Here is a 26,653-nt window from a genome sequence, read left to right as displayed (position 1 = left end):
CCTGAAAACCACTGCCCACAGGCTCCGGCCTGCCGAGAGGCACCACAGTCCCGGGTCCGTGGATAAACCGTGAAAATCCACTGCACCGTGCCGTACACAGACAGACCCAGCCTGCGGGCAGACCGGTGAGACTAGACCCGACGGGCAGAGCCCGCACACTGGTGGCAAACTGTGGGCTTCAGGTCGGCAGGCACGATCCCTTAGAGATATACCCACAGAAATAGCCTGCAGTTGTGGCCCGTACGGAAGTCCACTCGTGTGGCCAGCTATTCACGTGTCACAGACACCGTGTTGAAGAAATGAGACTACAGCGATCACTGACACAACAGGTAACTTGCGTGAATACTCTGAGAATCAGTACTGATGAGGACAGGTAGCAACCCACCGTAAAGATGATTGCTGGGCCACAGACGGGCACACAGAAAAGACAATTACACTCTCACAACTAAATATTTGCCCGTAGCCTCTGTCAGAAAACGAGCGTGCGCACATATTCACACCATCACAACTCGTGCACACATTACCGCAGTCTCTGGCCGCTGCGTCACCAGGCTCTGAGAATCAGCTCCAAACGAACCGTTCCTCATGCCCCCTGACTCTCGTCGGCAGCTGCTAGGCTAGCAGCAAGTAGTGGTGGCAGCACTGACTGCAAGCTGAGGGGCGGGGAGGGGTGGGAAGGGGAGAAGCAGTAAAAATGAGAGAGTAGGGAAGTGGTGCATGTACTCAGCTGTGCCCAACCGGCAACAACACAACATCTCAGTAAACGAACAATTTCATGCTACTGAGACAAAAATGAGATTTTTCCAGGTTTTTTTTTTTTCTTTTTTTCAAATTTCCGTGATATGTTTGAAATTCCTTGCTATTCCCTGACTTCCAGAACTTGTGGCAACCTCAAAAATACACTGAGGAGCCAAATCATTATGACCACCACCCAATATGAACCTGAATGTGGCTGGTGTCATTGCTGGCTTGTAAGAGAAGTATGTAAGTGGAGTAGACACAATAGGTAATAATTCTAATGACAATAATAGCTACAAGTAGGGAAATCCACTCACATAAGTGACTTTGACAAAAGGCAAATCATTACAGCCAGGCGCTCTCAAACAAGTATCCCAGAAATGGCAAAGCTCATCACTTCATGTACTGTTCATGTACTACTGTTGTGAGCTCTACAGAAAGTGGTCGAAGAACAATAAGCGAGTGACGAGGTGTCAGATGTCCGTGCTTCATCACAGAATGTGGAGGCTTGCCTGCTCTAGAAAGCAGAATAAACAGCAATCTGTGGCATATTTAATGACAGATTAAAATGCTCATGCAGGCACAAGTGTTTCGGAGCTCACCGTTCAGTGCAAATTGTTGAACACAGGGTTCCACAGAATATTTGTGTCCACATTGACCAATGATGTCATTTAGTACCACAGTAAACTGGGGACCTTTGGGATCAGACTGGACTGGACTGACGGGATCACGTCACCTTGTCACACGAATCACATTGCTCGTTACACTGGGTCGACTGTGCCCGGATACACTGTCACTTGGATGAACAGATGTCCAAAATGTGCACTGTGCTGTGGTCACGGACCAATGTGGACAGTATTATGCTATGGGGACTCCCACGAGACCCACGGTAGTTATCGGAGGCAGCATGATGCCTGTAGACTGTGTTAACATAATTACAGATCACGTGCATCTGTTTGTGCCAATGTCTTCCTTGACAGTGATGGCATCTTTTAGCAGGATAATTGTCTGTGTCAAAAGTCCAGAACAGTGTTACAGTGGTTTGAAGAGCAACGTAGAAAACTTACATCAATGCCTCAGTCACCAAACTGAGCCATCCTGAACACAACGAAACATTTCTGGTACACTACTGGTGCCAGATTCCCATGCTGAACAACCAGCTCATAATTTACTGACACTGGATGTGCTACGCATAAACATCTGGCCCTACTTACTTGCAGCAGACTTGGAAAATCTGTGCTGTGCAGAAACACTGTCATATTTGGTTTCAAAGGTGGTCCGACATACTATTGAGCAGATGGTCACCGCAGTTTGACTTGACAATGTGGGTGCAATAGTGAGGAACTGTTTCACTGCCCTGTCCTCAGTACTATCAACAGAGGGAGGCAGACAGACAGGCAAGAGAGACAAAAAGCACATGGAATCACAATCCGATAAGAAAGTCTCAAAACAAAAATGTGAGAACCATTTGGAAAGTTATATTAAAAAAGACACTTACAATTCACTGCTTAAGAACAAAATTGCAACTTTATCACTTATTACCTTTAATAAGACAAACTTTAATCGAATGTGAAAAGTCAATTAGCTCATTACTTCAGCAGCAGCTCTTTTTTTAGTAAACTGTTAAGTACCAGGTCCATGCCTTCCCAGAAAGTCACTGACCACAGATACTTGTAAGTACATTTACAAAGTGACCTCAAGTGAAATACGGCTACAACAAATACATAAAGTGATGAAACCTCAAAAGAAGTTGACGAGTGATGGGGTTAGAGCATAAAAAATTTGCTCGCCATATAGTAGTATCGCTATCAAAGTTTGTCATCCATTACACACACTGGATCTGTTTGGACATCCTAAAAACATCATAAGAGGTGCTGCTACTAAAAAAAACACGGTGTGTCGATGTAACAGCCAACTGTGTCAAGCTGCCCCCATAACAGGTGGGCCCCTCCCCTCTCAGCCAAGAGTCTGCACAACTGCCCTACCACTGCTTTTAAACCTTCCCCAACCCATCCCTGTTCCTTCCCTGAGGAAAGAATTAACGGTTCTGGAAGCTAGGAAAGTGTTTTCAATTTTAAGTGTGTCTTTCAATAGTGATGGAATTTCACTTCCTCGAGGGAAGTACTGGCCAGCAATTGTGTCCCTTTGTAACTTTATTATTTCCTAGAGTAAATTCTTCTTTTGATGCAGTATATGCTACTTGTTCACTTTGCATCAAGAACGAGGAGAAAAACTGGAAGGAGATTTAAGCCACTCACCTTTCTGAGTTTCGTAATTTGTATTCCCTTCTTCAGATGCAATGGTTCCTTCTCGAAGAATTCACTTTCAGGAATGCTTTGCTCCTCGTTAACGCCTTCATTGTCATGTTCAATTCCAAACCAGTATGAGGGCTGGAAAAACAAGTAAAGAGCATTATGGCTTTTTTTAAATTTTATTTTGAATAATGCATATGTTTTGTAAGAGGATTTTTAGTTACATATGATGTCAGCTAGCAAAAAGGACTGGAAACGGAAACGTGAAACAGGACTCTCATACAATCTCCACGTACAGTTCTCGTGACACGATCCGGTCAAAAGTATTCCGCTACTTCAGCCGGACAAGTGAACTGCTGCTGTGACCTTTATCTCTAGCTGCTGGTACAGTTCAACATTCAGCCAGTGTAGATACCATTTGTCAATTCGATACCGTTGACTTTTCTTTGTGATTCCTCCCTCGGAACCTCAATAAATTTCTTCAAAGTGCTTAGCAATACTTGAAATATGGTACGAGAGGAAAAAACTTTCCAGTGTCAGTACTGTGCAGTGATACCCCACTCACGTCACCACTGACACCTGTGCAGCAGGTACAAAATCGTTACCGGTGTGGCTGCCATTAGCAGTGTTCCCATGTCTCTAGTGTGGAATAGTGAGGCCATTTTCCATCACATTTTCAGATGGTGTAAGGAAGGAGAGACTCTCTTGTGGTCATCAGTACAAGTTGTTATTACCTTAACTTACAGTATACAAGTTGCACTGACGGCTGACGAGACCCGTCATACCTTCAGCACTTGTGCTCCCTCGGTACATTCATCCCAGGTTTCTTTTTATTGTTCTGTTGATACTTACTTGCAGTCTGTCTCGGTTACAAACAGCCAAAAACTTATTGAATCGGTTAACGCAGAACAGGGAATCGGTGATACTGAGGGTGTTACAGGATCATTAAATATGGTTGTAAATAGAAGTGTAAAGAAGGGTGGGTACGTATTCCTGCTTAGCAAGTGCAACAGGAAACAGACTGGTCAATATGACTGGTCAATATGAGACATTCATCTCTGAGACTGAAAATGTTTGAGTATAAATGTGCAGAATATCAGACAAGTTTTGTGACAGGATTTAAGGGTTTCTGGCAAACAGAAAATCATATGTCATTCTTAACAGATGTTTTTCTTCTGATGTAAAAGTAACTATGGCAAACTCATAGGGAGTGTACTGTAGTACTATTACTTTCGACAATGTATACAAATGACCTGATGGATAGTGTCAGAAGTTTGTGAAGCAATTACTGGATGACACTGTTGTGTATTGAGAAGTCACGATGTTGGACAGTTGTCACAAAATGTACAGGTCCTGCAGAAGATTGATGCTTGGTGCAAGCATTGACAGTTGATCCACAACATACACACATGTAATGTATTGTGTATAAATATGCAGAAAGACCTATTATTATATGATTACACAACTGCAACACGCAGCTGAAAACAGTTACATTTATTAAATATCTGAGCATATTTGTATGCAGAATTTTACAGTTGAATGACCTCATGAAACTAATTAACAGTTAGACAGATACCAGGCAGATTCACTGGAAGAATCCTCAGGCAGTGTGATCGATCCACGAAGGAGGTCGCTTACGAAACTTTCATTTGACCGATACTCAAATATTGCTGAACAGTCTGCAATCTGTATTGATAGGATTGATAGATGAAACAGACTCAAGGAAGAGCAGCACATTTCAAAACAGGTTAATGTAGTAAGAGCAAAGGTAGCACAAAGATTTTCACATGACTCCAATGATACACGATAAAAGAGAGGTATTGTCCACTTGGTTCACTATTAAAATTCCAGGAGGCATACATTCTACTGATATATTATTATTATTATTATTATTATTATTATTATTATTATTATTATTATTATTATCATACGTTCAGCTGATGTATCGTCACAAGTATATCTCGTGAAAAGACCATGATGGTAAGATTACAGACATTCGTGGCTTGGAAGCTTGCTTACAATCTTTCTTCCTGCAGACCACTCGTGACTGGAGCAGGAAATGGGGAAAGTGACAGTGGTACACAGAGTGCAGACATAGAGAAATTACAAACTATTCTCTTTTATGCAAACCATTTATGGTAGTTTGCAGTATTATTGTTTGCTGGGCATTCAGGTATGAATATTACTGAATCATCAGTTTAATATGTAGTGGTTGCAAAACATTAACACAATTTTTACAGAAGAATGGAAATAGTGGTAGAGAGGGTCAGCTTGTGTTCCAGAGAAATACAGAAACAGGTGAGGAAACTCTGGCCCTAGTACTTATCTTAGATGACAGATTGAAGAAAGGCAAACCTATGTTTAACAGCATTTGTATACACAGAGTAGGTTTTTGGCAATTTTGACTGGAATATGCTCTTGGGAATTCTGCAGGTAGAAAGGATAAAATATAGAGAACAAACTGTTATCTATAGCTTGTACAGAAACAAGACTGCACTTATGCATTGAAAGGCATAAAAGGGAAGCACTAGCTGAGAAATAAGTGAGACAGGGTTGTAGCCAATCCACAATGTTATTCAACTGTGCACAGAGCAAGTAGTAAAGAAAACCTTAAGGAAATTTGAAGAGGAAATTAAAGTTCAAGGAGAAGAAATAAAAATTCAGAGTTTTGTCAATTGTACTGCAATTCTTGTACTATCGCACAGCACTTGGAATAGTAGTTGCAAGGAATAGATGTTGTCTCGAAAAAATATTATATGATGAATATCAACAAGAGTAAAATGTGGGTAATGGAATGAAGCCAATTCCAGAGGACACTGAGTGAATTATTTAGGAAATGAGACACAAAAACTAGTAGATGAGGTCTGTTATTCGGAAAGCAAAATAACTGATGCTAGCAGAAGTAATGACGATATAAAATGCTGAGTGGTGATAACAAGAAAAGTATTTCTGAAAATTAACAAAGAGATACTCAGACTTACTGTGGAATAAATAAAATTTATGTCACAACTGGATAGCAAGGATTCATCAATTTGGTGGTGAGGGAAGAGTACAGGTAAATGCAACAGCTTTGAGAGGAAGCTTTTCAATGTGAAACTGCATAACAAGTAAATCTTCTTATGTAAGATTTCTGAAATTAAAGAGATTCATTCAGTGGTTACAGAAAAGGCAAGCTACAAGCATTACGAGCATTTATGCGATAAGTCACACAAATCTGAAGGCTGTAAATTCAACTAAATATTTAGGGATTACAATTAAAAATAACCTAAATTTGAACAAACATATAGATAATGTTGTGGGTAGAGCAAACCAAAGACTGCAGTTATGCATTGAAAGGCATAAAAGGGAAGCACTAGCTGGCAGAACACTTAGAAGGTGCAACAGATCTACTAAAGAGACTGTTTACACTATGCTTGTCTGCCCTATCCTTGAGTATAGCTCTGTGGTGTGGGATCTGCATCAGGTGGGACTGATGGATTGCATTGAAAAAGTTCAAAGAAGGGCAGCTCATTTTGTATTATCATGAAATAGGGGAGATAGCGCCACAGGCATGATATGTGAATTGGTGGAGTGGCAATCATTAAAACAAAGGCATTTTTCATTGCGACGGGATCTTCGCATGAAATTTCAATCACCAGTTTTCTCCTCTGATTCTGAAAACATTCTGTTGGTGCTTGCCTACATAGGGAGAAATGATCATCATTATAAAATAAGAGAAATCAGGGCTCACACAGAAAAATTTAAGTGCTCGTTTCTCCTGTGTGCCATTCGAGAATGGAATGTTAGAGAGACAGCATGAAGGTGGTTCGCTGAACCCTCTGCCTGGCACTTAATTGTGAATAGCAGAGTAATCAAGTAGATGTAGATGTAGATTTTGTTCAAAATACCATGGGACAACTTAAATGAAACAGCTCGTGTCTGTGATGTATATTGTATTTCTCAAAACATCCTGTGAGGATGCATGCTAGTCAATTGCTTCTTTATGTATCCATTTCAGGGAGAAGTTTCCTTGTATGCCAAAGAGAATGTGCCATTCTGTCACATACTTCAGGAGGTTCCTGAGAAAAATCAAACTGTGCACAGTTCTCTTCAATGGAACAAGATTCATGTAACACCACACAGAAGCATCTCTAATATCTGTTGTCCTGTCATCTTCACCTGTATGTAATATTGTTGATAAAATTACTTTGAATCCATCTGATTACAACTGAATAAAAAGAATTTTCATACGAAAAATTCATTTTATTCAGTTGTAATTACAAAGATTCTAAATATAATTACCAACATAATATTACTTAATGGGACATTCTGCAGAAAAGAATGAAGTAGAACACAGCATGCTTCATTTAATTAACTTTGGAATGTGATTATCTTAAAGGAATAGAAGGAACCAACAACACAACAAGAGATAATATTTTCATTTTTCTCTCATTAGTGGATAAGTGCAATGTGTCAGTGTTTCTGATTGACAATCATTCAAAGTGGTACTCATTCTAATGTTGGGAGGTATTACGACAGCAATGAGAATCCACGGATGCAAGAAATTCAGAGTCATAAACACAGTTGCAGTAGACTTACTTATAAAGTCCTTAAATGACCACCAGTGACACGTAGTGTGTAGTGCATCTTTGATTATAAACAGAGTGCAATTTCACATTTTTAACACATTTTATGAAAGTCACTTTCCATAAAGGCACATAAAATACATTACCTGCAGTGACAGACAGCGACAATAACACAAAGCATCAGAAACTCCTGTGAAAGAAGGTGTGAATAGTATCAACACTTTCAGCAAAATTCATGGACATCTGAATTACAAAAAATAATGGGAGGTATTGAGAAACATTATGTTATTACCATATTTAAGCATACAAACTCTGCAAGTAGGATACATAAATTTAAGAAAAAACTGAAAAAAATCTGCTAGGAAAGATTTCACCATATAAGAACCACAAATGTTCAGTAATCAGTTAATTGACATGAGAGCACAAAGAGATTATTGAGATGTGTTATGTTATATATACGTTAATGATCTAAAACAATGGAAAAATCCACAATGGAATAATGACAATATTATGAAAAGGATAGATTGTTACTCACCATATAGTGGAGATGCTGAGTCTCAGACAGGCACAACAAAAAGGATGCCACACAAATGGTGCGACTAAGGTTCTCCATTATATGGTGTGCAGCAATCTATCCTTTCCATAATATTTTCACAGTCATGACATATTGTTTATTGTCAGTACAATGAATCAGGCTCATTGCTCAACATAAATTATTTAGCTTTCTACAAATCTATTTGAAAATGCCAGGAAGCAGAGCTCGTGGAGACAACCAATGAAGAAATTTTTAAGATGTTGACATGATGAGATGTAGCCTGAAGCTCACCCTGAGTTACATGTTCCACCTATTCCTTGATGTCAGAAAAGGGATGATCATGTAAAAGGATAAGTAGCTAAGTAGTAGGTGGGAGCATCCCACTGTTTGAGGTTGTTATAATTTATAGGTAAAGTCTATGAAACAGGATGCATACAGAATGTCTACAAGGCGTGACGACACTCTAGCAGATCTACTTGCTGTGTGAATGTTTAATTATTGTGTGCCGACACTGCTTGAAGGTGTTTTGGATGTATCAGAAAAGAAAAGCCATAATTAGTTGTAAAAATGAAAAAGGACTGAAAAACAATTTGTTCATTCATTACTAAATTAAACTTTGATCAGAAGACATGAAAAGATATATTTAGATGTAATTATTTGGAAATTCGAGATCCCTTACAATATAGTGTAAAATTGTTCAAGATGATTTAAATTATAATAGTTTTGAGAGACAATGCTGAGGTACAATTTCATAGCTGCTGGACGTATTTAGAACTCTCTTACAGACTTTGCACCAACTGCACTAGAGAAAAGCCATATACCGTAACCAGTGGCCTCGATTTGCAAGTCCGCGACATCAGGAAATCATGAGAAGGTGGCCATAATTGAGAAGAATTACACGTAAAACTTGCACAAGCTACCAAATAATGACAGCACATTAACACCATTATCAGCATTAATACTATACGTTGCAAGGAGAAACAACACAGCGAATGGAGTCATATGGTTTTGATTACACAATATGAATGGTAGTGATGATTTATGCACTCTATATTACCTGTGGACAGATTTAGAGATGTAGTACACCTTTCAAGAAGATTTTTCAGATGTATTTAAACAATAAGCGGTGTGGCATCTGCATAAGAAACAACTAGTGGCCAATATACCTAAGTTCTCAAAAGTTTTTGAAAAGCTAACATAAAATTAGTTGCATAGTTCTCAGAGCTCAACTCATTAATAGATACACAGGTTGATTTTAGGAATGGATAATCTGTAACTTCGTGTATGACAATTCAGTGTAAACTGCAGCTAATGGGTATCATTTGTGATTTAATACTACCTTTAAATGGTGGTATACTGCTAAACACATTATAATGTAATGGAATTATCTGCAGGATATTCCATTGGCAAAATCCAGTCATACTTTTAATGTAGTAAGCTGTGGTTAGCTTGACGTAGTAACACAACAGGAAATGACCTGTCATCTAATTGAGGTACCATGTGATAATTTGCTGGTTCCCCTTATTCTGCCTCAGTTACACTATATCCACGATTGCAGTGCAAACACTTTCTCCACATACGCGTACACCATAATTACCTACCAAGCCTTTCCATTATTTCTAGGACCCCAGTTCCATACAATACAATACAAAGCAATAGTTTGCAGGAATTCAAGTTAGCTCCACTTCTTTAATTGGTATACAGCAACAAGTTTCCTTTAACTGTAGAAGATAATTCTTAGCTTATAGTGATTACTGAAGTTACAAGCCAGTGATTACAGGTTCCAGTCAGGAACTGAATATTATTAAATAAAATGTAATGCAGAGACTAGGTGAGAGCTAACACCTGTTCTTCCCACGGCACCAGAATTTTACATCAATGGATTAAATCTTCACCATGTAGCATGACAAGAAGGTTGAGGCTATGAAAAATCTCCAGTGGTGATTATTATTAAATAAAACAATGTATGAATGATTGAATATCACTTGAATATCACTGTCATAATTAATTTATATTTGATGATGATACAGTACATATATATGTTTTACATCAATGAAAATTTTTAGATATGTGGCATTCCTTTGTATGCTGTGGTGATAAATGCACCAACATGAAGTGTTTGTGAAGATAAAAAAATATCCTAACATCTTCTCCTAATTCACGTCCCCTCATCCTCACTGTGTGCTTCTCTCTGCCAGCGCACCTCCCAGTCTTTTCGCCTTGCCCCTTCTCTGCTCCTCTTCTTTTCCCCTCCCCTCTTCCACCGTGTCCTCCTGATGCTGTGCCCGGAGGCCTTGTCCTGCCACCATCTGTTCCCTACACACTCCATGAGGCAGTGTCAACCTCTCTCCCCCTTCCCAACCGTTCTCTGGGCTGCCATTTCTGTTCAATGTGATGCAGCTGCATTCTGGCCAGTGCAGCTGGAGTTTGCAGTCGTGTGAAAGCTCAGTGTGTAGTCTTTTCATTATTCCTGTCTGCAACTCAACCTGTCATTTTTAAGGTGGAGTAGCAATCTGTCCTTTTCATAATATTGTTTACATAACATAACAACTTTACATTTCACTGAAATGTAAATCCAGTTCTCTAAGAGGAAACTCTTTTACTCCATTTTGAAATATAGTACGATCTACAGAAATGAATAATTTGTAAATGTCACAAAAATTGCTGGATAGATCTTTTTTCCTGTTCAGGACAGCCTCCACTGAAATATTGACACAAATACAGTAGAGATTGCTTGCTCATCTCCATTTTAATAAACATTACTGATTTACTTTGCAGTTAATCAGGTTAAGAATGTTAAAAGTATTGAATAATTGAATAATTACAAAGACAGCATATGATATTGCAATCTGATAAATTCAATGTTTCTATTTCTAAAACTGTATTTTGACGTTAAATTAAATACCTGCATAAAAAAGTACCATGGCAAAGGTACCCCAAACTCTCCAGGAAAAACAGCCTCTACGTACAGTGCAATAAGCATATAAATGACAGCGTCCGCAATTAGCATCAGCATTATATGTCCCACAACGAGGTCATCATTCTGATTAACGGGTCTCCAAAAATCTTCCCACTGTAAGCCTACACCTGAAAAAAAGTCCTACTTTTCAGAGGTGTAACTTTAGTAATATAAATGTTTGAGCACACATTATTTAAGAATTGACATCATGTCAAAATAGAAGTATGTGACTTCGCAAAAGTTTATAAATGATTAGGTGTTATATATGAATGTTAATGATTTTATTGTAGTAATTATTTAATATGAAACTCAGGTGAGAGCTGACACAGTCTGCTCTTCCTGTGGCACAGAACTTCACGTCACTGTGTAGCGGGACTTTGAATTTCGCCACGCTACACTCGTTCCCTCAGATAAAAAATATCCCGTCGCACCGGTATGAGCGCTCGACGGCAGAGAAACTACTAAAATTGTTATTTTTTTTTGTTTTCTATTCGTTTCTTGATTGTCTCTTGACAGCCGGAGCTTAAGGCAGACGTGATCTGATGAAGACGTTAAAAAAACTTATTAGCTAGTCTTGATCTGATTTTAATGTGTAGACATGTTGTGGAAGTTGTTAAGAAATTCGGAGGATGGAAGCAGCAAAGTAAATTAAATTGCATACCGTATCAAGATGATTTTAATTGGTATAAATTAGTGATTCCTGGACTACTGCAAGATTTCGGAGCAGACTTTTCACGCAGAAATGAAAAAGATTTTTGAAGACCTCGACGCCGCCCGAAAGAAGACAAGTTAACCTGGTAAAGGATGATCTCTCATCTACGCCACTTCCCCCTGTCAGTTACATTCTGTTATTCTCTGTTTCTTTTCAGTAAGTTTTGTAGTGGAAATTGGTTTAACTTTTGCTCAAAAACGCCACAAGGACCACCCCAACTATAGCTTTTCTGTAATACGAAGTCCGATTTGCATTTCATTCTTTCCTTTTTTCACGGTCATTTACGATTTTAAAACCCCCTTTTTATTCACCATTTCTTCCCACATTTTCAACCTTTTTTTTTCTTTTTCTTTTATTCTCTCTTTTCTTTTTTTATTAACCACTACAACTGGCGACCGTGACAGGCCGCAATTTTCGGATGTGTCGTTTTTGAGCAAATTTGAAACTTTAATTTGTATTTTTTCCCAACAGAGAATAACCAAAAATCCTGAAGTTTAAAGGGTAACGAAAACACCAACTTTATTGTACCTAAGCAAATGATCATACAACAATATTGTAAAGAATTTTTGTAACTAATTCAATCTGTTTTCTTTTCATGGCATATATTGATGCAAAACTGTTATTTTGAGACCTTTTGGTGATTATCCGATGGAGATGTATTAAGAAAATCCATATTTTGACGAATACGATTTACGCAGAAGTGTTTCACCAGCCACTGCAGGACAGAAAATTTAATGGTGAGTCACACAATTATGTTTCATTCAAACATTCAATAGCCAACTGCAGAATCCATTTTTCCCTTTCCACGCATCCTGTAGTTTTCTTCTAGGTTTTTCCAAAATTATCTATCTCTATTGTAGTTTGTGGTAATTATAGTATTGTTGTAGCATATGAAGATCATGAATTTGACCGCCAAACAGTCATTTGTTACGAAAAATTTTGTCCGCCCTGCTGCATCTTTCTCAATCATTGTTTGCAATAGAGCAATCATTTACATTGACGAGAAAATATTTCAACCTAAATTTGAGTCAAATCTTTATTAATCAGACTTATATTATTCCCTTTTTGACTTACTATTATACATCCTATTACAATGGAACGCGGTAAGGTAGAGATAGTTTCGGCAGATGAGTTAAGTGAAGTAGATTCATCTTTCAACCAACAAGAAAGTCCGCGTTTCCCTCCATGGATGAGTTCACAGATCAATGCAATGATTTTGCCTCAAACTCGCAACATTTGTGATAATACACAGATGGCGACTTTAAATGACGAAATGTGGAATGGACGCGAGACTATACCGTCAGCGCCATTGTTAACATCAATGTCAGAACCGAATATGAGACAAATTCAGCAATGTGACACAAATCGGACACAGGAAACAGACAAACTGGACCAACTATTAGAGTTATTTGCAGACATGAAACGAGACGTTAGTCAGAAAATTGACATATTAAACCATACTATGACCAAAAATTTTGAACAGACGACAAAACAGATGACAGAATTAAATAACACCACTCAACAGCTCAGCCAGTGATGTGAGACATTGTCCGATCGAGTCACTAAACAGGAAGAAACTTTGGTTACATTCACACACGAAACAAAAAACAATATCACCCGATGTGAGAATCAGTTAACTCAAATAGTTAATGTGCAGCAGGAAGTGAACACTCGTGTGGAAGAGTTAGCTCAGGCCCACACTTCAGCTAGCTCCACCCAAGAAAAGCTGACTGAAGAAGTGGGAGGTATTACCTAACAACTCACAATGGTAGTTCTTGAACAAACCCACCTCAAAGAAAAGATAGAAAAATTAGAAGACCAAGCGGACCTCACGTCACTAAACAACGACACCAACATGGCCGAAATAATCGTACATGAATGTAAATTGTGTGACGACTACCTGGACAAAAAACTTGAAACAATTACACAGGACATACTTTCAAAAACAAAGACACATGTTAAAGACGAGACAAAACACATAGAAGACGAAGTGACAAAATTACGAGACAATGTTGTGCCGTGTTTGGCGATTGGTGCAAACGCATCGCTAGGAAACGACAAAACAGCTAAAACCATGGCTGAGGACACAGACAGAACACCTATTGTGGAATCACCTATTTCCAATCAAAATTAAAATGTGGAGCTTTCTTTTCCACCAAACGAGCAATATTACGGTACGACACCTAGAGTAGCAAGTGACACAAACTACGTCAATACAGTTCTGCCAACCGGCATGGCCGATGACATGTTTGTAAGACATGGGCATTTCCAGACATTTTCCAGTGAGGACAAGCACAAAGTCCACCCTATTGTGTTTATTAGATCATTTGACGGTGTTTTTCCACGTAGTTGGTCAGAAGTCGATAAAATCAGATACGTCACCAATCTCATGAGAGGACGAGCAGCTAAGTGGGGTGCCGCTATGAAAAGGCAGTTCGAACAAGCCTTCTTGGACGAATTCTGGTCCGAGAATGAGCAACAGAGTCTAAGGAGAGAAGTGTGCAACCCCGAGACCTATGACCCTAAAAAAGAGACATTAAGACAATACTTTGAGAGGTACCTAGACAAGACACTGTACTGGTCCAAACCAGCTGACTTGCCAGCGATAATTGACACTTTAAAGAGCCACTTACCCTTTCCATACCGAGACAGATTAATAGGAGTACCGGAGAATGACGTTAAGACTTTCTTAAACTTCTTAGATCAAATGGACGTAGTTTACAGAGGCGATTCACGCCATTCAAATTTTACTCATATTAGTAACCAAAATCAGCACCCACCCCAAAGGAACCGTAGTGACGGTGGTTGGTGGAACCATCCGTCCGCGCCGCGACACAATACGATGCCTGCGCGCGAAACATATTCAAATGGAAACGTGTATGACAGTAGGAACAACTACAGAAATTCATGGAATAATAATAATAACAATAATTATCACCCATATCAAAATGGTAACTACAAGCAAAATGAAAATTACAGACAGTACAACAACAACAACAATAGGAGACGTGAGAATAACCGGTACAACCCGGGCTACTTTGACAGGAACATGACATATAACAGACATAATTACCACCAAAACAATAACAATCCCAACAATCACCGACAGAATATGTGGAACACACAAAATTCACGCATGACAAATCATAACCCACCACGGAATCCGCCCCCGTTCCCCAGTACAGTTATGCACTCCCCACCACGAACTAGCAATAACAATTGCGGCACGCCATCAGCTGACGCGTGGGCGCCAACCGGCCGGAATGTAAACATAGTGGAGCTGGTCAATGAACCCAGCCAAACACAGCAGACAACGGAAAACAGTCGACGACCGAGCTCAGCGCTCGTGCTTCGGTCGTGAGGTGTTGTAAGAGCGCAACGGCTGAGACGGTTTGTTTCCTCAGGTACGATGACAAAATAACAGCAGAACAGGAATTAACCGACGAGATAAACATTAAATCAGACAGTTGTGTTAAAGAATTCATACAAGCTACGGCATGGGTTAAGTTTAACGATTATGATGTACAAATTTTATTCGATACTGGTGCTGCTGCAAGTGTGATGTCAACCGCATTCTATAATGAATTGAAACAAATTATAAACATACCTACATTACCTGTACAGAATTGCCACGTGGTTAGTGCCACAGGTACTAAATCTAAGAACATACGCATGCAAGCCCTTGTTAACTTCACATTTTCCAATACACAGTTCAAGTGTAATTTTCTGATTGTAGACAAGCTTATCGTACACTGCATCCTAGGGATGGATTTTTTGAATGAACACAAAGAAATCATAGATTTAAGTAATGGCATATGTCAATTATCCGTAGGAGAACAACTAATTAATGTTGAACTTAACAAGATGATTGAACCACGACAAAAACATTACGAAGTAAGTCAATTTCAATTGGTATATCCTACCATAGTTAGTGTATGTAATTTAACACCTGAACATTCAGACTATCAGGAGAGTGGGCAGGATTTATTGTATCAGAAATGTGTCGAATCTGACTGTTTAACGAAACAACAGCAAGAAGAATTGTACAAATTATTATGTGATTATGCACAAGTTTTCAGTGAGAGGCCTGGTGTAATCAGAGGTTATAGCTACAAAATGGATGTTAACCCACATAAGACTTATTGTAGGACACATTATAATATTCCATGGGCGAAGAAAGCTGTAGTTTTACTTGAAATCGAGCGTATGTTGACCTGGGGTGTCATAGAAAAATCACATTCCCCTTATTGCAGTTCTATCCTGGAGGTAGGCAAGCAAGATGGCAATGTCAGATTGATGCTAGACGCACGTGAAATCAACAAAATTATTATACCAGTTAACACAAGACCCATCAACTTGGATGAACAGTTGCTAAAATTTTATAATGTACAATACCTAACTAATATTGACCTCCGCTTATCGTACTGGCAGGTGTCCCTTCACAATGACAGTCGTAAATACACTGCTTTCCTTTGTGAAGGACGCAGTTATCAGTTTTGTGTGTTGCCTTTTGGTTTGCGCGTAAGCGCGGCGCTTGACGCCGTTCTCGGCCCATGTTTGTTGTCAACGCGTCACGGCATATGTCGATGACATTGTCGTGGCAACAAATACGTGGGAGGAACATATTGATCTGTTACAGCAAAATTTATTTAAATTTTCACAAGCTGGAGTCACAGTAAATCTTTCAAAGTCCCGCTACAACTGGATTAAATCTGTGCTTTGTCAACAGCCATCTAGCATGAGAAGAAGGCTGAGGCTATAAAAAATCTCCAGTGGTGATTATTATTAAATAAAACAATGCGTGAATGATTGAATATCAATGTTGTAATTAATTTATATTTGATGATGATACAGTACTTGCACTATGTGATCAATAGTATCTGGACAACTGGCTGAAAATGACTTACAAGTTCGTGGCACCCTCCATCGGTAATTCTGGAATTCAAAATGGTGTTGGCTCACCCTTAGCCTTGATGGCAGCTTCCACTCTTGCAGGCATATGTTCAATCAGATACTGGAAGGTATCTTGAGGAATGGCAGCCTATTCTTCACGGAGTGCTGCACTGAGGGGAGGTATTGATGTCGGTCAGTGAGGACTGGCATGAAGTTGGCGTTCCAAAACATCCCAAACGTGTGCTATAGGATTCAGGTCAGGACTCTGTGCAGGCTAGACCATTACAGGGGTGTAATTGTCGTATAACCCCTCCGCCACGGGCCGTGCATTATGAACAGGTACTCGATCATGTTGAAAGATGCAATCGCCATCCCCGAATTGCTGTTCAACAGTGCGATGCAAGAAGGTGCTTAAAACATCAATGTAGGTCTGTGCTGTGATAGTGCCATGCAAAACAACAAAGGGTGCAAGCCCCCTCCATGAAAAACACAACCACACTATAACACCACCGCCTCCGAATTTTACTGCTGACATGCTGGCAGATGACGTTCACCAGGCATTCGCCATACCCACACTCTGCCATCGAATCGCCACATTGTGTATTGTGATTCATCACTCCACACAATGTTTTTCCACTATTCAGTCATCCAATGTTTACACTCCTTACACCAAGCGAGACATCGTTTGCCATTTACCGGCTCGATGTGTGGCTTATGAGCAGTGGCTCAACCATGAAATCAACATTTTCTCACCTCCCGCCTAACTGTCATAGTACTTGCAGCAGATCCTGATACAGTTTGAAATTCCTGTGTGATGGTCTGGATAGATGTCTGCCTATTACACATTATGACCCTCTTAAACTGTTGGCAGTCTCTGTCAGTCAACAGATGAGGTCGGCCTCTATGCTTTTGTGCTGTACGTGTCCCTTTGCATTTCCATTTCACAATCACATCAGAAACAGTGGACCTAGGGATGTTCGAAGTCCGTGAGTTCCGCGGAATGCCCCATTCTGCTCTCTCATGATGTCTAATGACTACTGAGGTTGCTCATATGGAGTAACTGGTAGTAGGTGGCAGCACAATGCACCTAATAAGAAAAACATATGTTTGTGGGGGTATCCGGATAGTTTTGATCACATAGTTTATATATATTTTACATCAATGAAAGTTTTTAGATACGTGGCATTATTTTGTATGTTGTGATGATAAATATACCAACAGTGAAGTGTTTGTGAAGATAAAAATTTTTATTTGAGTTGTAATTATTTCTTGATGTGTATATGAGAAGTTATTTTAGACTGTGTCTTTTTTAATAGTGACTGAAATAAATAATGACATCAAAATTAACTCTGACAACTGAGCGTTATGGAAAACGCTAAACCAATAATATCTTTGGTTTTGAAATAGACGGACAAAATATGTTTCAAGTCAGTAACAAGTGTTTTTAATTGATAGTGTAATCTATTATTGGCAAGTGGAGGAAAATTAATGAGTTTTCACTTAATTACAAAAACTTCAAAGATGAAAAGTGGAATATATTAAAGTTTATCTTCGAATAACAGGGCAAAATCCAGAGGTTCACTGTACTTAGGAGAATGCTCTACTAGATATAACTGATGGTTGGCTAAGCAACATGATAGCAGATGACTATTTATTTATTTATTTCATGTTCCGTAGATCCAGTTAGTGAGTCAATCACAAGGATATGGAACGTATCAAATTGTACAGGTTTCAATTTAAACTTACAATAAATACAAGGGCAATTCAATGCCAAATTGTGCATACTTTAAGTAAGACATACTATAAATACAGTAAAAGATACAATGTCACCATTTAACAGAAAAAGGAGTTTCAAATAAAGCTTAGAAATAAGAGCACAAAGTTAAATCGGATATTAGGCCTACAAGAGTAAATACAGGTAGAACCAATCTGTTGTTACAAAAAGTGTGATAATGCTCAAATGCTCAATAAAATCAACTGAACTAGTTCTAGACACAATAAGTTTAGTGACGGTATACATTTTCTTTCAAATATTCATCCGCAGTATAAAAGATACCACATCAATTTTAATACAAAACTGATAATGATAAGTCTTTATATGTTCTTGTTCCTATTATATCTAAAGAAGATGAACCCACAAAATAACAAATAACTAATAAAAATAAATAAGTTTTAATGAAGTATCAATACAAAGTCACAACATTTGAATTTTAAAAGAAGGAGATAACCCCAAGACTAGCTATACATTCTTACCTGTTCCTTCAAACATAATGAAGAGCTGCATGCCAAATGACATGGCACTATTGTGGGCCAGGGATGAAAAAACTTTTGCAAAAAGACTTAAATCTGAATACTGCTGCTGCAGAAAGAGGAAAGGCACATATGCCAGAAACCACAACAATCCACCAACAGTAGCTGCTGTATTTGCTGAAATAGGTGATTGTTTATATTAAATGCATGTCATTTCATCACAGTTCACATTATCTGTATCAATCAAATTATCTGAAAATGAGCAGAATGTCTTACAATCTTTACATCACAACAACTCGTGACGATGCTTAGAACTGTTTTATCAGGTATGATGTATGGAGGTCAGTTCATCTCCACAATATTGTCATGTTTTTAGTAAATCCTTGCATTTAGTTAAGTTGATAATTTCTAGAAGGAATCACTATCAAGATGTGTTTCAAATTTAATTTTGAAATTTCAGTTTTTTTTAAATTTATTTTTATTTATTTATTTATTGTTCCGTGGGACCACATTAAGGAGAAGTCTCCATGGTCATGGAACGAGTCAATACATGAAATTATAACACGATTGTAGAAACAGATAAAATAAAATATAAGAAACATATTCAGGCGACACATCATTAGTTTAAATAAAGAAAATCAAGAATGTAACACTGGAATTTGCTTAATTTTTTAGCTCTTCCAGGAGCTCCTCGACAGAATAGAAGGAGTGAGCCATGAGGAAACTCTTCAGTTTAGACTTAAAAGAGTTTGGGCTACTGCTAAGATTTTTGAGTTCTTGTGGTAGCTTATTGAAAATGGATGCAGCAGAATACTGCACTCCTTTCTGCACAAGAGTCAAGGAAGTGCATTCCACATGCAGATTTGATTTCTGCCTAGTGTTAACTGAGTGAAAGCTGCTAACTCTTGGGAATAAGCTAATATTGCTAACAGCAAACGACATTAAAGAAAATATATACTGTGAGGGCAATGTCAGAATTCCCAGACTATTGAATAGGGATCGACAAGAGGTTCTCGAACTTACACCACATATAGCTCGAACAGCCCGTTTTTGAGCCAAAAATACCCTTTTTGAATCAGAAGAATTACCCCAAAAAATAATACCATATGACATAAGCGTATGAAAATATGCGAAGTAGACTACTTTTTGTGTTGAAATGTCACTTATTTCATCTTTTATGTTTGAACAATGGAAAGTCACGATGTTCTCATTATCCCATCTTTTATGTTTATTATTTTCAATTAAGAACTTACCTTTCTGAAAGAATACTGAAACCATGAAGCAGAAGCACACTCCAGCCATCACGTACAGCAGAAAAAACAGGAAGAGTACGACTCCATTACTGTAAGTGAATACAGATAACCCAGTTCCGTACCAAGAAACTTTCAACAAAATCACAATCAGCATGACTGTGACTAAAAGAAGGCTCAGAGTTTTTATAAACCATGCTGTCCAATGCAACCAAGATGGAATTCCCATTATTTTTAGTGTTTCCTGCACAAAAAATATCACCAGAGGATTACAAGAAAATTTTGCAACACAGTAGTGTAGCTCTGGAATAAACATTTTTCACGAATAATAAATACGTGATGAAACATAACAAATTTATTTCACACAAACATAAATACAGGCTGCCATTAACTACTTGGCTATTGTAAAAATTCTTCCTTCCCACATGCCATGCATGCTAAACCTAACCAGGTTGCCTCCACAGCAAGTCTTTGTGTCTGGGTACTCACCTGGTGTACTGGTTTACCTGTGCACCTGGCTAAGGCTGTGCTCATTACTTCCACAGCAACGGCTGTGATGACTCGCACTGTCACACGACAGAGAGAAAATAAATACGAGGCGTAAAGTTCGATTACGGTAAGCGCATTCGAGTAAACACCTGCAGCTGACATGAATAGTTACATCGGAACAGTCTTTGGACTGAAAATAATGTCACATTAAAATTTGTTTATTTTCAATCTTATCTGCACATTAATCACTCAACTGACAATGAAACAGCCAAGTTAAAATTTCTTTTACTATCACATTTCCTCACTGCACTAACTCGAGAAATTAACAGCTCTGGTAGAAGTAAATTGAACAGATTTTCATCATCCATCACTCAATTAACAGTTCAGTTTGTAGAAAACTAGACAACTGGACTGTTGGGCTCCTATTTGACAGGGTACATATTGTTTCACAGTATGTGATTGTTGTAGATTATTCTAGGGCATTTTTGTGGCTCAAAGCATGCTACTTTGGAATATAAATGTGAGCAAAACATGCTAACCATTTACTATACCATTCTAATACATCCACATGCAGTGTGAGCCACAGTAGTACCGCATTTCTGTGAATCTACTGCGCATTTCTTTTACAGTATGCAGTATTCAAATTTGGGATGCGCATAAGACACGATGGTGCCTGACATTTGAGAACCGACTTGAATCTGTCATTCACCACCAGCATAATTGGAATTTAGGTATTGTTCCTTGTGTCACAACACATTAGTGTACATCTCAACTTTGTTGCATTATTCTTGGCATGTTACTGTGTAGTGCATTTGAATTTTGTAGTCACAAAATGGAAGGCAAGCAGAGAATTCCTTAAGCTGAACAAGAGGACGGGATAAGAGTTCAGTGTAGCTAAGAGTATCGTTCACTCACATACGAAAGAGAAATTTTCATTGTCGCAATTACCGCTACTTGAAAAAAAATTCACTGACCCTCACAAAGGAAGACATCCCTTCATAGAAATTCTGAGGTATGTCATCACACTTTCGAAAGACAAGAATATTTTGATGGGCCACATAGGCAATGGTGATGGGATGCCACTTTGGTTTGAATGCCAAGTAATTACACAACTGATGAGAAGGGGACAAAAGAAGTTACTACCAAAACATAAGGGTGTGAAAAACAGTGCATAACTGCAATGCTGGCAATCACTTCCCCCTTTCTCAATCTTTGAGCGGAAAATGAGCCCCGAGGCCTCTAAAAATGAAAAGCTGTTCCCTGATAATATCATTGTTCAAAATTGAGAGACGGGATGGATGAATAAACTTTAATGTTTGACAGGCTCCAAAACACAGGGGATCTCCATTCTGATGGGCTTTCCAAAATACCATCAATGCTTTGTCTTGCTGCATTTTGTGGTCATCTCACTGACAATGTAAAAATAAACTACATTCTAGCCAGTGACTCGTGGAGGGTTGACTTCTGTGTCACTATCCTGGATATAAATAAACCTTTCAGAGCTCTCATTCAGCAACAGTACAAAAAATGATTTTGAAAAACCAAAACATGAGCTGACTCTGACAGGAAAAATTAAGTGTGCTGCACCCCACATTATTTCACACTGGTTTTCGGCTGTCTGTAAAAGCATCGAAGTACCAATGATTGTAAAATCATTCAATAAATGCTGTATTTCAAATAATCTTGATAGAAGTGGAGATGGTGTTCTCTGGAACAACCCCAAGGGTGATGAGGAAAGAGGAAATGAATATGTTTCTGATTCAAAATCCCCAGAGGAAACCAGTAATGATGACATTAGTAAATAATGACAAGTAACACCTGTAATTTATGGTATGTTTGTTCGCATGTCACATAAGTAATTAAGTTAGGCATTCTGTTTTATTAATGACTGTGTCACTTAATAATGGGTCACTTGGGTTGTTGTTTTGGTAGTTCATGTATAAATCCATTGTTGTGTAAAATAAATTTTGCCTGCCAGTGATGTGCCAGCAAATTCTTTCCTTTGTGATTTTAATTTTTAAAACTGCAGTGCATATTATAATAATAAATGAAAAGCACCAGTTTGCTTTTGTTCTACAATATTATTTGTATTGCTAACCGGTTTTCGGCTTACGAGGCCATCTTCAGGCATTTACTGAGTATTATCACCAAAGAAGTTAAATGTTAGCCTTCGACCATAGATACTAGTAGACTGGCCTTGCTGTGCAGAAGCTGTAGGGCTGGTGTGGCTCCAACATAAACCACGTGACTGTTGGCAAAACGTGGCGGGATTTCAAACCAGCGGTCTACCATGCTATGTTTGTGTCGTATTTTACCCACATTTCTCAATTGACTGCCAAACGCTTCCAACAAAAATTGCTTTTTTATTTGCGAAAAATTATGTCAGAACTACATTTGACCTGGATTTGTTCACAGTACCATTTATAAAATCCAACAAATACATCGAACGCCCCTCTGGTGGGCAGCGGGACGAAATTACTATAAACTATCAATTAAAGTAAAATGTCGTTAAAATTCTTTTAAACAGTAAGAGTGTGCTCGTGTTAAAACTTTAAACATTGGATTCGCCGCGTTTTGAGATCTAGTCACTTATAAAAGAAAATGGGATAAGGGAATTATGTCAACTATAGGTGCCAAAATTGTCGACTTTAGGAGCAGGTCCATTTTAGAGTATCAATTTTAGGTGCACTTCAAAGGTTCAGTTCCTACTATTTTTACAAAAGTTTAAACTATCAGTTTTTAAAAAAATGATATTTTAGATGAAAGGTGAGACTTTGAAGTTTCAGAAAATAGTTTTGGAGCCTACATTTATTTAATAGTATCAGAAGGTAGAAAAAAATTCTCTTCATGTGTCGACTATAGGTGCTCTACCTTATCATAATCTCACTGGTATATACAAAAAGGCACGTATGTGCAGATGGCTTAAAGTTTTTCCATTTCAGGGCCTGTATCCAAATGTGCCTTTGGTTTTCATCCTTAGGGAACCGATGGGTAGGAACGAGAAACAGTTATAATTACTTCTGTAACCGAATTATCACAGATACTTTCCAAAATGTAATATGAGTCTGACTTTACAGCCATCACTTTCAACACTTTAATTTACGTGATAGTCTATTTCAAGTGTAAAAAACGTAAAAGTCACTTCAGCAGATTTCAATAAACGCACCTGTACTATCATAGAAACACTTATACGTGAAATGTAATGCCATTTCCCCCGACAAAACGCTGAGTAAGCCATAAGTGCAACACGAAACAACCACGTTTTGCCAACAGTCATGTGACTTTAGCCCAGAGATGTTGGAGAGACGAAAATGACGTCAGGGCCAGTCTATTATATTTATGGTCGAAGATGTTAGCAGACAACATTGGAAGAGAAGTAACACATCTAGAGCGAAGTAGAAACATACAGTGAGTAACATCTTTGCAATGAAATAGTAAAAACTGAACAGTACATAAATAACAATGGAGTTGACAGGAAAACCTTTAGCACAAAATAAGAATAGCATGCCTACATAACAGTTTCTATTGATAAACAAAACTATTGAAATAAGATAAAATTAGTACTAGGCAAGGCTGCATCAAGAGGTATGATACACAACCAATTAAAAAAGAAGAGACAGTTGTCAATGTAAATACAGAATACACGAGGAACTTAAGCCATATCAATACGATAAACAGAAATTAATAAATGCAGGAAAATTGAGGTGTTTGAGGGAACCTACAGTTTGAGAGTGTGGTGGTACTGCATTTTAACATTAACATTATAATCAAAGCAGTGGCTGTATACCAGTTTACATTAAATAAATGAGCAAAGTAAAATATGAACAGTATTTGATGAGACAACTACAAGGGGAGTTAAACATGGACAGTAATACAAGTACAAGTTAAAAGCAAACCCTTAACTATTGAAACTACAGCATATGTGCAATACAAAGACAACTGCAAAAAATAAAACAACTTAATGACTACAGGAAAATGGGAATATGTAGGAAGAGAGAGTGTGGGAAGTAATGAACAACAAAGATGATTATATGAAGTTTAGGAGAGGGGAAGTGTTGAGTTGTGTCTGGTCATTTAGGATGATATTTGGACTGTGAGCAAGATGTTTGTTAATTTCCAGGGCTTCCAGCAGGTTGAGTTTATGGCCTTTGTTTGCTAAGTGAAGTACATGGGACACTGGCTGGTAGTTGAGACCCTCACTCAGTACATGCTCAGCAAATGCAGAGTCTGAATTCTGCAACCTCCAGCTGCATTCATGTTCAGCCAGCCTAGTTGATATGTCTCTGCCTGACTGACCAGTGCATATTATATTTGATGGCACATTAGATTCACATAAATATAGTAATTAACTTCAATCAATTTCACTTAATCTTTAGTTACAGGAGGATATAAAAACTGTGGAAAAGTCTGACCATCACTTAGCTCCAGGTGACCCATATATTGGCTTATCAATCAATTTTGTAAGTTTGGAATTACTTTTTATGCACCAGAAATAACTGCTAAGCTCTCAGTACACCAAGGCTTCTTTTGGTACACCAAGGCTTCTTTTGGAACACCAAGGCTTCTTTCTTTAAATTTTTGGCATACACTTATGTAATAAATTATGTAGCATTCAAAATATTGAGCCTTTTCAGGTTATCTATGTTAAGTACAACAAATCTTCTCTCACTGAGTGCACTGGAATCACATCAATATGTTAATGAGAAACAAGCCCAATAATTTAATCCTAATCATTGTTTAAAGACAAAAGAGAAAGATGATGGAATCTAATTTGTACTATTTATTAACAAAAGCCTGGCGTTGTAGAGTGTGTTTTTGCTAGCTTTCAGGATGGATACTGCCCAAAGGCTTAATGACAATTTCAGTCTCGTTTCTGTGGCTGGTTGGTTGATTTGGTGGGGGGGAACAAACAGTGAGGAAGGGGAAGGAAATCAGCCGTGACCTTTCAAAGGAACCTTCCCGGCATTTGCCTGAAGCAATTATAGGGAAATCACAGAAAACCTAAACCAGGATGGCCAGACACGGGTTTGAACCATCGTCCTCCCGAATGCAAGTCCAGTGTGCTAACCAATGAACCACCTCACTTGGTGGCACACTGCCACACCTCAACCACGTCAGCGTGCATGCGCAGTGTAGATACTATCCGCAGAAACCAAGTTGACACTCAGTGCTGTAGCAGATGGGGGTTACCCTAAAGGCATTTTCCAATTTTCTCTCCCTCCCATCGGCCACCGCACCAAATATTGGAAGAACGTAAATTCAGTGATCAATGTGACGTGTGTAGTGTGTAATGAACAGGCAGTATTGGTGGACCAGGAAAAAACAATTTCCTAATTTCCCAGTTAAAAAATACATTTTCTCTCGGGTGAAAATACACTTTTTCCCTGTTAAGTGACAGTATACTTTCCCATAGAACTGTAAAACTTATCAATCCTTTGAATGATTAACGTTTTATACATAATCGATGCAGAACTTCCTGCAGCCACTTTTTAAAACAAAACCTAGCAAAAAAAAAAAAAAGTCTTGGAAAGATCTCTGATGTGGAGCAGTATGTACACTGCATATTTTTGTAATTATGAGAGTATAAATTCAAAATGAAAAAAGGCAAAACTCCAGGATTTGATGGGATACACCCAGACTTCTTCATCAGTTGTGGAAACAGGACTTGTAGATGGCTTGCAAGTTTCTTCACTAATATTATGCTATCAGGGAACATGCCAAAAGCCTTCAAAAAAAACAAAAACCATAGCAATACTGAAACTGAGTAAACTAGCAAACAAGACTGCTAGCTATCGCCCAATCACCCTCCTGAACTACTCCTACAAGCTTTTGGAAAGAGTCATCCTCAACCAAATCGGTCCAAAGATCCACGAAGTTATTCCCATCGAACAGGATTCAGACCAAACAGATGCTGCGCTCAGCTTAACTACACACATAGAAGCTGGATTCCAATGTCACCTTAAAACATCAGTGATTTTTATTGATCTTACAGCTGACTATGATACAATGT

General features: G+C 38.4%; 1 protein-coding gene across 1 annotated transcript in view; it reads right to left on the bottom strand.

Moving 5' to 3' along the window:
- LOC126161297 (phospholipid-transporting ATPase ABCA3) overlaps positions 1 to 26,653 on the bottom strand; it is a 787,342-nt gene that overhangs the window by 510,104 nt on the left and 250,585 nt on the right. The window contains exons 7-10 of the mRNA XM_049917041.1: positions 20,158 to 20,398; positions 18,908 to 19,081; positions 10,996 to 11,177; positions 2,997 to 3,128 (exon numbers count right to left, since the gene is read on the bottom strand). Of these exons, the coding sequence (XP_049772998.1) occupies positions 2,997 to 3,128; positions 10,996 to 11,177; positions 18,908 to 19,081; positions 20,158 to 20,398 (729 nt within the window). The remainder of the gene's footprint in view (positions 1 to 2,996; positions 3,129 to 10,995; positions 11,178 to 18,907; positions 19,082 to 20,157; positions 20,399 to 26,653) is intronic.

The sequence above is a fragment of the Schistocerca cancellata genome, chromosome 2 (assembly GCF_023864275.1).
Source record: "Schistocerca cancellata isolate TAMUIC-IGC-003103 chromosome 2, iqSchCanc2.1, whole genome shotgun sequence".
Lineage (NCBI taxonomy): Eukaryota > Metazoa > Arthropoda > Insecta > Orthoptera > Acrididae > Schistocerca > Schistocerca cancellata.
The sequence above is the reverse complement of the archived record's forward strand: the minus strand, read 5'-3'. Positions and strand labels throughout refer to the sequence as shown.